Raw genomic sequence first — 16,246 nt, 5'->3', positions numbered from 1 at the left:
TGATGGAGCAAAAACAGTGTCGCGGGTGATTCTGGGTAAATGTCGTCACTCAATCCTTCCTCCATGAAAGCAACGGCAGACAATCACTTCGCGCCCTTTTTCTCTGGATTGCCCTGGCAGATGCCATAGCATGGTATTCATGGAGCCCGTTTAGCCTTTTTTCACTGTCACCGTATGTGTACTGGGTGCTGCTGACAGACGCGGTACTGCAGTGCTACACAGCAGCATTCATTTGCCTTTGCAAGATAGCAGAAACGGTTACCAGCCCTATTGCACTGTCTGTTGCTTTGGAAATTGGCAATGACGGTTACCAGTCATATTGTATCGTCTGCTGCTGTCATGGGTGCTCCTGGCTGGCCTCACTGAGGTCGGCCGGGGGCGCATGGACAAAAATGGGAATGACTTCCCAGGTCATTCCCTTATGTTTTGTCTAAAAATAGAGTCAGTCCTGCCTAGAATATGGGGCAAGTCTACTAGAGAACCAGAGAGCACAGCCGCTTCGGGTCAGAGTCCCAGATATCCCGCAGAAATGATGAGCTGCATGCCATTCTAGGGGGTACCCCTGCAAAAACCCCACCCATTGCTTCCCTCCTCCCACACCCCTTCTGGGCTACCGTGGCAGTTATCCCCCCATTTGTGAGATGAAGTAATAAAGAATGCAGGAATAAAAAACACTGACTTTTTAGTGAGATAAAATGAGGGGGAGGCAGCCTCCAGCTGCTATGATATTCCAGGCAAGATATCTCCATTACTCATTAAAGGGTGGCGGGGGAGAGGAGCTCAGCCTCCAGCTGCTATGATGAGGATGGTTACCAGCACTATTGCACCATCTGCCGGGACTGAATCTCCAGGACACAAAGCTTAAAGAAGGGAATGACCGGGAGTCATTCCCATTTCTGCCAGGCGCCCCCGGCCGACCTCACCGAGGCCAGCCAGGAGCACTCACAGGATGATGACGAGGACGGCTATCAGTCATATTGTACTGTACCATCTGCCACTGGGGAGGGCAGGGGAGATGATGCTGCGGTTTAGCGCTGCAGCACCCCATCTACCAGCAGCATCCAGTAGACATATGGTGACATTGAAAAGAGGCGAGAAACGATTTTTTTCCCTTTTCTTTGGGGGAGGGAAGGGGGGTAAATTGACGACATATTCCCTGAACAACTGGCGACAATGTTTTTGACCCTTCAGGCATTGGGAGCTCAGCCAAGAATGCAAATGCTTTTCAGAGACTGCAGGAATTGTGGGATAGCTCGAGTCCTCAGTCCCCCCTCCCTCCCTCCCTCCCTCCATGAGCATCCATTTGATTCTTTGGCTTTCCATTATGCTTGTCACACAGCACTGTGTTGAGTCCCTGCTGTGGCCTTTGTCTATCATAGCCTGGAGATTTTTTCAAATGCTTTGGCATTTCGTCTTCTGGAACGGAGCTCTGATACAACAGATTTGTCTCCCCATACAGTGATCAGATCCAGTATCTCCCGTACGGTCCATGCTGGAGCTCTTTTTGGATTTGGGACTGCATGGCCACCAGTGCTGATCAGAGCTCCACACTGGGCAAACAGGAAATGAAATTCAAAAGTTCACGGGGCTTTTCCTGTCTACCTGGCCAGTGCATCTGAGTTCAGATCGCTTTCCAGAGCGGTCACAATGGTGCACTGTGGGATACCGCCCGGAGGCCAATACCGTTGAATTGCAGCCATACTAACCCTAATCCGACATGGCAATACCGATTTCAGCGCTACTCCCCTCGTCGGGGAGGAGTACAGAAATCGGTTTTAAGAGCCCTTTATATCGATATAAAGGGCTTCGTTGTGTGGACGGGTGCAGGGTTAAATCAGTTTAACGCTGCTAAATTCGGTATAAACGCGTAGTGTAGACCAGGCCTCTATCTGATTTTCATGTCCTCAGCACACAAGTCTATGGGAGTTGAGCATGCACCCTACGATAATCAACAGGCTGACAGCTGCACAGGGAATGCTATAAGGAGGACTGAAGAAACAAAGTCCAACAAGGCCAAAAAGTTGACAAAGACTAACACTAACTATCCTAAAACTTTAAGATTAAAATTTTAAAAGGATAAAAGTTAAACGCTCTCAAAAGGAAACTAATGTGGTAAAAGAACACCACATTCTCCTTGCTGCCTAAAGCAGTCCACAAGGACTGAGTAGCAACTGGGGTTATTCGCTGGATATGGGAGAGGCAAGAGACCATAGCTAGGGTGTATATGCAGCTCCAATGGTTACAGGTTTTTCATAATGTGCATCAGCTTAAGAGGGAATTCTACAGAGGCAATGCTTGCAGACAGAGATAAAAGGTAAAAACCTGACCCCAAATCCATTTAGTGAGAGTTTTAATGTTGACTTAAATGGGGACAAGATTTCATTGTCCTTTTAAAAATAATATAAAAAAAAACCAACAGATGTAAATACCTACTTTTTTTACCTTTCAAAAACATTTAAAACAACTAAACTATTTAATAATTCAATATGATGCTAGAAATACTAATTGAATCTGGGGGGAGGGGGTCCACTGCCAGGAGACCTAGGTAATTAGCAGTCTTAACTAGTCAGCCCCTAATATAGCAGAAGTACTTCAAAACCACAGCATCAAGCCCTGTGATCCATTCAGCAACGAAGAAGTAAAAAATGCAATAAAAGTAAACTCTTGAGTGGTAGTAAATTGAATAAAATTGGTGGGATCATAATAGCCATATTAATGGAAAGTACCTCTGAATCCCAGGGTGATTCTGTATCCTCCTCCTCATCCAATCCTAATACTGACATTGTATCTACAGAATAAAATAAATATGAAATTTTACTTCTCTTATAAACATTTCACATTCGTTTGTACTCTATCAGATAAGCCCTGTATTCATAAGATCGCAATAGGCATACATAATTTATCTCAATCTGTATACAAATAATTCACATGTGCTGCTAAGGTAGCTGCAACACCACAGTGTGTCACTCTGTTTTCTTTAGGCCTTCATCTTTCTTCTCTCCTCCAGTGGGAGCCCGCTAAACACCTGCTATACACGCGGAAGAAAGAAACTGAAGGCTAAAGCCTGGTATACACTTAAAAATTACATTGACTTAGCTATGTCCTTCAGGGCTGTGAAGTATTTTGTAACTTAAGTGCAGCACTTAAGCTGACCTAACTCTGGGTGCAAATAAGCTAGATCATCAGAAGAATTCTTCCATCAATTTCACTACTTCCTCTCATGGAAGCTGGTTACCTACACTGACAGAACAACTTGTATACTGATATAGGAAGCATATATACAATGGTGCTACAGTGGCTACAGAGGGATAGCTCAGTGGTTTGAGCATTGGCCTGCTAAATCCAGGGTTGTGAGTTCAATCCTTGAGGGGGCCATTTAAGGATCTGGGGCAAAAATCTGTCTGGGGCTTGGTCCCCCTTTGAGCAGGAGGTTGGACTAGATGACCTCCTGAGGTCCCTTCCAACCCTGGTATTCTATGACATGCTGAGCAGCTGTAGTGTAGCACAAATTCAGTTATAACACGGTAAAGCAGCACGGGGGGGGGGCAGATCAAAGCAAGTTTGATATAACACAGTAAGATTTTTTGGCTCCCGAGGATAGTGTTATATCTGGCTAGAAGTGTATGTAAAGGCATGATGACATCCTCAAAATTCAGTGTTCTGGCTGCATCTGCTGGTTGGGAGGAACTTTAACAAATATCTGGACTGGTATAGAAGATTCAATAGAATAAGGTTTTTTATAGAGCACTGGTGTTCCATGCTGCCACTGAGGAGCTCCACTTAAATGCATTCTGTACTAGCCACAGTTTCTAAATGGTTTTAAGGTGTAGCCCGATTTGGAGTGTGTTGCAGTACTCAAAAATTACAAAGGCACGGCCATGGAAGCTATATCCCATCAAAAAATAGATTTGAACCCTACCTGCCAGACACAGAAGAAAATCATCATCAGTACTAGCCACTGCTGCTATCTGATCATCTAAAAGCAACTGAAGGTTGTGAAATTAGACGTAACATTCACCCACTCTTCTGATTGTTGTCCTCAACTTACCAACATCATTTTAGACATATCTGTGAGGTGACTTAATTTAAAAATGTAGGCTATAAAAAATCCAAACTATTCCTATTTCTGTGCTTTACAATATGTCCAATCTACTTTATGCCTTTTTTAGATTGTAAATGCTTCAAGACAGGGACTGTCTGTAATGTGTGTCTTTTACTCTTTGGAGTCCCTCAGAAACAAAGGAAACAAGTGATTTATCAGCCGAGACATTCCCTGAGAGTGTACCAGGGCAAGTGAAAAACATCTCATGGTTCACAATACCAGAGGCAGCAGATTATGATCTTTTCTTAGTACTCTCACACAGTAAACTAATCTAAGAAAAACATTTGGATTACTATTTACTAATTTACCTTTCCTAATAGCAGTATCTTCTGAGGGATTCTGTGCTTCACGGTTGCCATTACAAATCAAACTTTTATCTACAACATTTGAAATTTGTGGTTGCTCTATGTCATCTTCCTCCTCTGATGATTCTTCCTAGTAGAAAGAGATTGAATGAAAAATATCTTCCCAAATAAAAATACTAAACAAAAGCAAATTACTTTCTATCTATTTTAAGATGTTATACTCCCACTCATCATTGTAGTGTCTGAATGCCTACATCAAATCAACAGTAAAAGCAAAGTCACTTTTAGAGGCAAAAAACTCTGCTTGGGAATGGGGTTTGTTTAGCTGGGTGGATGATTCATTTGTTTTAGGTGGGTTTGGTTTTGTTGTTTGGATGAAGGTATCAATGTTGTGAGTATCATTTTTGCTATGGTGAAAAGTTCTTGCAGCATTTTCTAAAGATGGTCAGATTCACCTAATCTCCTCTGGAATTTCATTCCTTAGTTGATCACCTCAACCAAGACTGCTTTTATTCCCAGATCTCACACCCTTAATCATGGGCTTTATCTGTATTGTTCCAGAGGAGCGCAACTGACCATCTGATTCTAAAAGCGATTTTATATTCCAACCACCTTCTTTTACTCATTTTTTGTAAAAATAAATAAATAAAATCAGTTTATGCTGTTATAGTTCAATTTATTTTTCATAACACATTTGGATTTTGTCAGAGCCCAGTTACTCTTGCAAACAATACCCAATTTATTTTATGCATCATTCTTTAGGCCACAAATTATACTGACTTCAGGACAATGAGTCTAAAATTCATCCTTCTATAGCATCATAACCACATTTAGAATAAAAAAAATGCTGCTCACTACTATCCTAACTAATGCATGAAAACTCTGCTTTATTAGAAACAAATTTATAGTCAGTCATTTCTTTATTCAATGAAGATCAGATTAAATTTGAGTTACATGATTCTTGTTAGCAATCGTCTATTAAGGTTTTTCATTTAACTATATTCAAACCATTCAGCTACAATACAAGTACTTTGTGTCTTATCTTCTGCCTTACCTGTGTAAAAATCCTTGTTATTGGGTTTGTCCCTTTTTACTTACTTTGATGCTTGGTTGAAATGCTTCTTTTAGATTTTCTTCACCGCTATTTACAGGCAAATTCTCACTTTCTGGTTCCAGCGTTTTACAGACTGTATTACCCAATCCCTCGGAATTCTTGCATTGCTCCTTTCCAGCATTTTGATCACCTAGAAATCTAAGATTCTCTGAGTCCTGTCTTCTGTTCTCATGCCTTGGATCTTCTGCCTCTGACCAAGGATCATCATCACTTTCAAAGATATCATCTACTAGGTTTGAGTTTTCCTCCTTAATATAACAACTGTTTAAGACAGATGGAGATGCATCTTTTTTCCAGGCTGTCATTTCAGATTCTTCAAAAGAACAGCGGGTCTTACATCTGATTTTCTCATTTCTATCTGTATGTAACAATTCATTTGTGTTCTGAAATTCATGAACTTCTTCATGTTCACTACCATCTTCTTTTTTTGATGAATCATAAGGTACTTCATTATTTACCATCTTAGATGATATGGCAGTTATATTTTCCTTTAAACCTTCATAATGTCCAGCTATAAAAGACACAGGAATATCAACAGATTCCTGCATTTCCTGATCTTTCTCTTCACATGTTTCATGACTACCACCATTGTGTATATTTTTGCTTCCACATTTAACTTCCCTTTCTGATTTAACAGCATTGTTGAAGATTTCTAACTCTTGATCATGCTCATGCTCCAATTTTCCAACATATTCCTCTTCCTCATTCTCTGTGTAATCATCTTGACTTCCTTCTTCATCTTCTGTATCTTCATCCTCCTTTTCTTCCTGACTAAATTCTTCCTCATCATCTTCCTCCTCTTCTTCTTCCTCTAATTCTTCTTTCTCCTGTTCGCTTGATTCTGAAATATCTTCATTTGTTAGTTCTTTACATTCTTTTTTATCCAAATTTGTGTGATTTCTGGTTACTTGTTTGAGGTTTTGCTTTGATGACTGAGGACTTCCAATTCTAATATCCTTGCCATCTTCATAAAATCATAGATGAATTTGAAAAAGAAAAAACACAGCATAGGAACCAACAAATTAATTGCACAAACAAAAATTTACCTGTTTAAACCCCAGGAGAGGAGGAGTCATCTGGGAAGGTTTTGAACAGGAGCCAGGTGAGGGATGGAGAGGTCGAGGGTAGGACTTGACTTGGGAAAAAGGCTTAGGAGGGGATTCAATGACATCTTCAGCTTCACAATCTGATTTATTTTGCTGTGAAATGGCTATATGTTCTGTTCTCATAATGCTACTTTTCTCACCTACTATAGTAAAAAAGCAAAGATTAACTATACTTAAAAGAGGAAGTAAAATACATAATAAATCTACAATTTCCTATCAACGTATAATGTAGTAAAGGAGATTCCCTTCCCCTCCCCTCCCCCCAAAATTGCTTACTGTTTTTCTTGAATTGATGGGAAGAGTTCATTAGCAGAGTCAAACTTGGCTTCTGTGGTTTCTGTAAATAAAGTTAACTTTAAGCACATTGAGTTTTTACATGAATAGTAAGTAACACCCCTCTGTTTTTATCAAATACTGAAGACTAAATTCAATAACATTTTCTTACTGACAATGCCAGTTGAGGCTTCCATCCTGCAGTCCTGACTCAACCAGCACTCTTATTGAAGTCAGTCAATGAGAGTTTTGCCCAAAAGATTTAGCCCATACATCATTAAATAATATATTTCAAAGTGTATTATATTCTACAAAATCTTTTCCTTAATCCAGTCGGCATTAGCAATACTGGCATTTAGGCCATTTTGTTTCAATTTTATGTCTAAGAGTCTTAAATACTTGATAGATTCCCTAGGATTAGTCAACAGATTAGTCACTTAAAATGGCCCAGTCCACTGTCTGATGACACCAAAATTCCTGCATCATGATGGGAAGATGTTACTGCTTCTATTTTAACACACAATGCACGTGAAATAAAGTAGAAATTCAGCAATTCATCCTCTGAGTGGAAGAGGAAACAGTCATCAAATTGATACAAAAAAATACGTACACAGAAGTTTGCAGCAATTTGGGTAAGAAGAGATTAGTGATCCAGACAGACATAAACTAACGACTGTATTTTAGGGTACGTTTTCAAAGAAGTTCATGAAGATTTAATCATGTGTCTCCTCACTGGTGTAACACAGAGAATTCCCTATGCAATGCTTTTAAAACATACTCCAAAATTTTCATGTACAACTTCTAAGGTTTCAGAAGATCTAATGAAAACCACAGTTGAAAGAGTGGACCTTCAGCAGGTAGTGCTTCCATTATTCATGTTCCATGCTTAATGAGAATGGAAAAGGCCTAATAAATAATTATAGTGTCTACCATGTTCGATCAAATTATTCAGCAGGTGGTGGTGCTTAAAAAAAGACTCAGTGCTCCTTAACAACCTATTGTGTATTTTGGCAATGGTATGTTAATACTATAAGCAGGCAGGGAGGGATAGCTCAGTGGTTGTGAGTTCAATCCTTGAGGGGGCCATTTAGGGATCTGGGGCAAAAATCCGTCTCGGGATTGGTCCTGCTTTGAGCAGGGGGTTGGACTAGATGACTTCCTGAGGTCCCTTCCAACCCTGACATTCTATGATTTGTATTTAAAAAGAGAAATCAAGATACAGAACAGTTACTTACACTTCAACGCCTATTGCTTCAAGATGTTTTGTCCACATGGATCCCACAGGAGCATGCAAGATCAGATTCTTTTGGCCAGCAATCTCCACTGGGACTGCGGCTGCACCCTTCACATCCTCATGTTCCCCACCCAAGAGCATAAAGGGCAGAGCAAACTCAAACACTTCTCATTCCTTTCACCAATACAGAATCCCAAGCTAAAGAATTCTGCAATAGAGGGGAAGGCATACATGAAAATATGCAGTTTGCTGGTCAAAATCACAAATCAATCCTGAGGTTTTAGGGAGGGAATTATAGAAGCCAGAGTGACCATCCTGAGCCCAAAGTGATGGATGAATTTGTTGAGTTGGAGATGTCATCCTCTTCTTTTTCAGAATGGCAATACAAACTTCTGCACCGAGCAGAAATCAATCCTGAGGTTTTAGGGAGGGAATTATAGAAGCCAGAGTGACCATCCTGAGCCCAAAGTGATGGATGAATTTGTTGAGTTGGAGATGTCATCCTCTTCTTTTTCAGAATGGCAATACAAACTTCTGCACCGAGCAGTAGGAGGATGACTGTCTCTTGTAAGAGGAATCTCTTAGAAGGAATGGGGATGGGTAGGCAAGGCCTGAAACTAGTCCAAATAACCCTTTTTGATAACTTCCAGGACCTTGTGTTCCTTAATTCTAGTACCAGCCTACAAAAAGAAATAAAGGAGGTTGATAAGGAAGCGGTGTGCAGGGGCGGGGTGTGTGTGTGTGAGAGAGAAACAGGTGAACAGATCTGTATAGATCAGTCCAGGACTCTTGACTGTGGAATCTATTTCTTGTCTCAGGGATGGTGACGTGTGAGTTCTAACAGAAGATAAGGTTGAGCTTCTCCTTCACTGGTAGTGAGGTCTTTTCTTGGGAAGCTCTGAGGACTTCTGTTGATAACAATATGAGAGGCTGACCTTAGCCTGGAAAAAATTTGAGGTGTAACATGCTTCCTCCTCTGGACTACACTGTAGAGATCTAGGGACCAAAATGTCTTTCTATAGTCTTTCAAAAAGAGTGGAACTCTTTATTTAGGACTTAAAAAGGTCATGACTTTCACATGAAAGGTCCTTAATTGTGAGATGACCTTATCAGTGTGGATGAAACCTATATAATCTGTACAGATTAGATGGGCTGATTATGGAACTCAATTGGCATGGGGCCAGTGCCGAGGAGCATGCATCAGACAGTAGATCAGCAGTGAGAGTCAGGCTTTGAAGGAGGAACTGTGGCCAGATCAGAAATAGAATGACTCCTCAGCCTACTCTTTGATTGTACCAGGGAAGGTGATTGGTGCAGTTTTTGCTTTTGGCCATGGTCAGCAGGAGCAACTGACTCACTTGTGGAAACCTATATTGATCAATCATGAACTCTAGATGAGGTCTGAGGTCTTTTGGTAGCTGTCGTGCCCTGGGTGCTAGGGATATTGGCTGAATTTACCAGAGAACTAGCTGAATGTGGTTTATGAGCAGTTGAACCACCTTTCAACTCACAATTCTCTGGGTTAGAGATGCTCTTCATTATTTCTATTGGAACAATCAATTTCAGGCAGCATCTCAGTCTTTCTGTATCCATTCGGAGAAAGATCTACAGATGGAGCACTTGCAAAGTATGTGGCCTTCTCCAAGGCAAAAAAGTAATTTAGAAAGGCCGCCATTTTGGGATTTGCCACCTAACAAGGAGGGCAGGACTTAAAGTCTAGAGACTTTGCTTTGGCCATGACATTAATGCCTTGGTACCAAGGATCTTCATATTTTCTAACTTATTTTTTAGCCCAATGAGGCCTGGTCTTCACTTAAAATGTATATCGACCTAGCTACTCTGTAACATTTTAGCCCAATGGGAAAATAAAATGTTAAGTACTAAACTAATCCTAACATTAATTGAGGGAGTTACGGTTTGGCAGACCAACACTGCTGAATTCAGTCTCGCTGCCATGGGTGGCTTTACCCACTATGTCTTCACGTGAATTGGTGCGAGCATATGCAGGATGAAGGAACAGCCCCAGTGAACGCTGCTGGCCAAAAGAACCTGATCATCACACACACAGCGCATGCCCACCTAGAGCAGGATCCATGTAGAAAAATACTCAAAGAACAACTTCTTATTTCAGGAAACTGCTAGTAGGCATATGATCTGAGGAGAAGGAAAATGTATGCGGCTTCTTCATAAGTAGCTGATTGTTTCATATGGTATATAAACTCAAATATTTTTTGAACTAGTCTGTAAACAAGCAACTTAAGAGGTAAATTCTGTGATAACTTTAAGGGAGAGGAAAACTTGGTAGAATGTTGCTGCACATATACCATTTTTTGTTTTGTTTTATTTTCCATTTCGAAGCACCTTGGCCCAGATTTTTAAAGGTATTTAGGCACTGCTGCACTCAACACTGTAATACCTAAGTTAGGAGCCTAAGTCTCTGTGATGGGGTGTGACTCACCGTTGTGGTGCCTCTGGCTGGCTGTCCTGGGGATTAGCTTTGCTAGCCAGTGCGCCCTTTTCTGATGGTGTCTTGCCACCGTCATTTCTCCTCCAGGACCCATATCACTCCCAAACCATGTTGTCATCTTCATGGCACAGCCCTCTGGCTGTGTCATGCTCTGTTCTCCCTCCTTCCAGGGGAACTGCAGTCCACTGTCCAGGCACTTCCCTCAGTGGCAACTGCAGCCCATTGTCTGGCCAATTCTTCAGTGGTGGTGGTGGTGTGTGTGGGGGAACCTGGTCCCACCCACTACTCCGGGTCCCAGCGCAGGAACCCTGTAAATAGCCACCACTTGCTGTGTCCCCTCCAATTCCTCAGTTCCTTTCCCTGGGCCACTTCCCTGCAGCCTCAGCACCCTCTTTGCCCTTGCCTCAGGGCTTCAGTCTGCAGATCTACAGCTGCAGCCTACCAGGAGCTATCTTAAGCTTTCTCAGTCCCTGCCTAAAACACTGCTCTGTCCAGGGTGCTAGCTGTCTTCAGCCTTCAAGGCAGCCAGTCCTCCCCTCCTCAAGATCCTGGGAGCAACTGAAACTGCTCTCCCCTGCACTCCTTTTTATATGGACCTGCCTGGCCCTGATCGGCCGCTCCTTGCAGCCCCTTTCAAATTGGCTGCCTCCTGCGCAGCCTCCTTAGGGCTCAATTAATCCCTTTATAGGCTAGTGTGGGGTAGATGCCCCATCACAGTCTCATTTTCAGAAGAAACTCAGGCACTTAGATGCCAACACACAATTTACAGTCAACAGGATTTAGGCTTCTAAGGGTAGGTTTACACTTACCTTCCAGGTCGACGCAGTGAGTTCGACTTCTCGGAGTTTGAACTATCGCGTCTGATCTAGACGCGATAGTTCGAACTCCGGAAGCGCTGCGGTCGACTCCGGTACTCCACCACTGCAAACGGCGGTGGCGGAGTCGACGGAGGAGCCGCGGAGTTCGACCCCGCCGTGTCTGGATGGGTGAGTAGGTCGAACTAGGGTACTTCGAATTCAGCTACGCTATTCACGTAGCTGAATTTGCGTACCCTAGTTCGACCCCCCTTCTTAGTGTAGACCAGGCCTAAGTGTCTATATCACTTTTGAAAATGAGATTTAGGTGATGCAACACTGAGTGCTGCAGCCCCTAAATACCTTTAAAAATCTGGGCCTTTCATACCTCAGCGTACATAGAAGGGGAGAACATTTAATTCTCATGGATTTAAACTGGTTAGTCATTCCCTATATCCCCTTTGCTCTTTCTGAAGACTCTGTGTTTGAAAAATAGTCCATCTTCCCCCCTGCCTAACTCTATACATGAATACGTAAGTCAAACTTCATGACCTTTTAGATACTGGACAGAAAAAAAGAGTATGACTCAAAAAATTCAGCATGTTGACTTCACAAAAGGATCCCAGACTGGAAGAAAGAGATAATAGGTTTTGTTCAAATATAAACTATTTTCTATAACATGGAAGAGTTATAAAAATGAATATTAAATATATTTCAAAATCCCTGGTGTAGTTTTCCCAGTCCTCCTTTAGTAGAGTATGAGGCCTGGTCTTCACTTAAAATGTATATCGACCTAGCTACTCTGTAACATTCACACTCCTGAACACCACCGGTAAGTCAACCCAAATCTCAGTGTACATGTGACTTGGTCAACGGAAGAACTATTTCCTTTTACAACATATTTCCTTTTTGTTTAACATGTACTGTAAAATTAAATTCTCTAAGATCCCAATTTTTGCTAAGTTTGGATATTTCTGGAAGTGCTTTCTTGCCTCATGAAAATTGATTATATGATCCATGTAAGATTAATAAAGATTTCTGGACTACTATAATCAGAATTTTTGCCTAGACTGAATGATTTCAGCCTAGGCAAATATCCCAGTGCTCATCAAAAAACAGAAGAGTATATTTTCAGTTAAAACTAAGTAAAGTTTTTTCTGAATTTATAATTTCTTTTTTATAGCATACAGGGGTATGAAATGAAAGGGATTGTGAATGAGGCTGAAGGATATGGGAAACTTGTTCCACTTAGTGAGAACTGCAGAGAAAAAGACTCTTGTATCAACAGTAATGAGGATGTAGGAAGAGACAAAAAAAGGAGTTCAGTACCAGTCTGGAAGGAATGGGGAGGGAGATGAGGTTAAGATTATGTTCATGGAGTGTTTTAAAAACTTAAAAGAGCAAATGTGAACTAGCGTGAAATTGAAGGGGAGCCAATGAGTTATGTGAGGATAAAATTAGGTGACTAAACTGTTTTTTACACACCTAAATAGTGTGGAGCAGTATTATAAACATGTTATAGTCTGAAGAGCTGAGAAACCAGAGACATGAGAGTTACAAAAATCAAGGTGAAAGCAGAGATAAGCATTCCAGAGGAGGTGAAACTGAGGCACTAGCACACATGGAGAATATTGCAGGGAAGGTAATGGGCAGATTTACAGAGGTGGGAAAAGAAAATACAGGGGAAAGTAGATGAGACTAAGGTTAAGGACAATGTCACCGGTCATGGAAACTTCCTAGTGAAAGCTATATGTTTTCATCTTGACGTCACAGCATCATGATTCTATGTCTTCTGTCAATGCTTCTATTTGAATTCCATATAACAAAAACACACTAACAAAGCTGACTACTATTTTCTGCAGTTTGAGATGTCATAAGGAAAAATTAGATATGCATAATATTTTACAGACATAAGATAAAGTTTCTGCTTTGAAGAGCTAAAGTGGACAGATACCACATGGAAAAGTGACAGCAGACCATGAGGTGAGGAAAAGGAAGAGAGATAGGAAACAAGGGGGAAAAGAATACTGCTTATGAATGAGTAACATTCTTCAAAGACAACTGACTAGTTGTTTCAGTTTCATATTTTCTCCCTTTTAAAAACAAAATCACCAAGTATGAGTGTGGTAATAGACCAGGGGTGGGCAAACTTTTTGGCCCGAGGGCCACATCTGGGTATGGAAATTGTATGGCGGGCCATGAGTGCTCACAAAATTGGGGTTGGAGTGCAGGAGGGGGTGAGGGCTCTGGGATGGGGCCAGAAATGAAGAGTTCAGGGTGCAGGAGGGGGATTTGGGCTGGGGTACGGGGAGGGGGGCGCTAAGGGCTCTGGGGTGGGGCTGGGGATAAGGGGTTTGGGGTGAAGGAGGGTGCTCTGGGCTGGGACTGAGGGGTTTGGAAGGCGGATCAGGGCTGGGGCAGGAGGAGGAGGTCAGGGGTACAAGCTCCGGATGGCACTTACCTCAAGCAGCTCCTGGAAGCAATGACATGTCCCTCCTCCGGCTCCTACACGGAGGCATGGCCAAGTGGGTCTGTGCGCTGCCCCATCTGCTGGCGCCTCCCCTGCAGCTTGCATTGGCTGTGGGAGTGGCGTTTGGGGCAGTGGCAGCGTGCTGAGCCCCATGGCTGCCTCTATGTATAGGAGCCGGAGAAGGGACATGCGACATTGTCGCTGCTTCCCGGAGCCGCGCAGAACCAGCCCCCGACCCCGCTCCCTGGCTGGAGCGCCAGAGCAGGGCAAGCCCAAGACTCCGCTCCCTGGCTGGACCTCCAGGGCTGGATTAAAACATCTCGGCCCACGGGCCGTAGTTTTCCCACCCCTGTAATAGACAAAACCAATCTGAAGATTATAAATTAGAGGCTAACCAGAAGAAATTAGATTCAAGAAGGGACTGGAAGTTTGAATGGGATTTGAAAATAGCTAGCTATGTAGGAAAAAGGCTATTCCAAGTTGGGGGACAATAAGAAAAATAGTGGGAGTCACAGAGGGAGAAACAGACAATATGGAAGCAGCAGGAGTGTGCGGAGAGTAGGGTGAAAAGTGGGACTATAGAGGAAATGAGAGCTGAGAAGCACGCAAGGCGAGCTATGTGAATGCTTGAAGTTGAAGTAATGGAGTTTGAAGCTGATAAATCATCAGAAAGCCAGTAAAAGTATTTTAGGAGTGAGGTGGAAGAACATGATCGGAGAACCAGGAAAGAGGGCATTTAAGTGCTCCCAGGTTATCACGAGCAATATAATAACAAAGTAGAAGGTAGAACCACTTCAGTGCTAATCCACTGAGCCCACTTGAGCCCAATTTGTTGCTGAGGAAATGGTGAAGCATTTAAGTGGTACAAGAAATATCTGATGGAAAGAACAGGCAAATAAATAATTTCATTTTAATGCACTGTTAGCTTGTCATAAAAGTATTACGGTTCAAGATCAAATTCTTAATTCTGGAATGGAGTAGAGGTAATTGTATAGTTTAAAGAACTACCTTTATTCTCTTGAAACCATGGTTCCAATGAGCAGAAATAAGTACAATATATGAGGTGGTCTTTATCTCATCATCTACTGAATATTTATCCAAATCATAAAACCTTTATATACTCTGTCAGAGAGCTTATTCCTTCACTCTCCCACTTCCCTGGTCCTTCTCGCATGAACAGAGAGCAACAATACCCGAAGTCCGAAGGTGCAAACAATTTGATGTTTATTGAGGTGAACTTCCAACAAGCTTAAATCCAAGTTCCTTTTTCCTTATTTTCGAATCCCAACTTACTTCCTGTTTGCCCCTAATTTATATAGTACTATTCTTAGCTATACCTTAACCAATTATTCTACTAAAATTTACCTAACTAATTCTAACATATTATAACATGATTAGCTAACCAATTAGATCCCACCACCTTAATTAGTTTACACCCAGCAAAATTAATTATACAGCAGACAGAAACAATTACAGAACCAAAAAGAGACCATGCAAATAAAGATAGCCAAGTGGGAATTATAATGACAAAACAATACAGAAGTGAGGATTTTACAACTACATTTATACAGACATAAGGGTTTCCCAGCTGTGTCTATTGATAAGTGAGTTTTTACCAGACAGAAAACTATTAAACTATTTTTGTTTTTGTTTTACATCTGCTAGGTTCTTCCCTTTCTCTGGAGATGATAGATTGGATCACCTTCTTAACAGCCCCAGATTGCCTTATTTTAATATGACTAGTTTGGAATGTGAGGATGTGACCGCACGCTTCCCAGCTTATGGCTGCCTCTGCTGCTTAGCCAAAGGCACTGGCCTAAGAACAGGGCCTCAGACTGTCACAGTGAGAGAAGGCCCTTACACAGATTCTTTCTTTTATACCTCTATAACTATCTAAATGATAAACATATACCTAAATTCTTAAAGAATAGGCCTTTACAGACAGGCTTGAATATCTATATCCTAACACTCCACTCCTTCTTCTTTTGGGATCCTCCTGCCCAAGTATCCATGGAAAAGCATAGGACATATGGTGACACACTTCATGATAGGGTCAGGCATCAAGGTGGAAGGTGTTGATGCTCCATCTGTCCCACTGCTCCTTGTGTAGTACCGTGCCCCTGCACCTTCTCTCGTACGGACATACCACACCTATTCCAATTAGTGTTCCAGACTTCCCATTATAGTGGGCCCAAGAAGGTTGGGTCTGGGTTGTCCAGTACACTGAGTGGGAGGGCTTACTACATTACTTATAGGTTATAATTAGTGACTAGTGATTAGAAATTTGGTATTGTTTAAAGCAATTTAACTACTTGGTATGGCATGGGGTAGTAGGTGCTGGTTTGATTGTTTACAACGATTAAGTCCACTACATTGGTGCA

The 16,246-nt window shown here is 41.9% G+C and overlaps 1 protein-coding gene across 2 annotated transcripts in view; it reads right to left on the bottom strand.

Moving 5' to 3' along the window:
• The window catches only part of LOC123378056 (ankyrin repeat domain-containing protein 36C-like), a 166,091-nt gene that overhangs the window by 125,348 nt on the left and 24,497 nt on the right, over nt 1–16,246 (bottom strand). For both annotated transcript variants that reach the window (XM_045031530.1, XM_045031534.1), the window contains exons 10-13: nt 6,904–6,964; nt 6,568–6,770; nt 4,411–4,537; nt 2,727–2,788 (exon numbers count right to left, since the gene is read on the bottom strand). In XM_045031530.1, the coding sequence (XP_044887465.1) occupies nt 2,727–2,788; nt 4,411–4,537; nt 6,568–6,770; nt 6,904–6,964 (453 nt within the window). The remainder of the gene's footprint in view (nt 1–2,726; nt 2,789–4,410; nt 4,538–6,567; nt 6,771–6,903; nt 6,965–16,246) is intronic.

The sequence above is a fragment of the Mauremys mutica genome, chromosome 1, assembly GCF_020497125.1.
Source record: "Mauremys mutica isolate MM-2020 ecotype Southern chromosome 1, ASM2049712v1, whole genome shotgun sequence".
NCBI lineage: Eukaryota > Metazoa > Chordata > Testudines > Geoemydidae > Mauremys > Mauremys mutica.
This window is presented reverse-complemented; position numbering and strand designations above follow the sequence as displayed.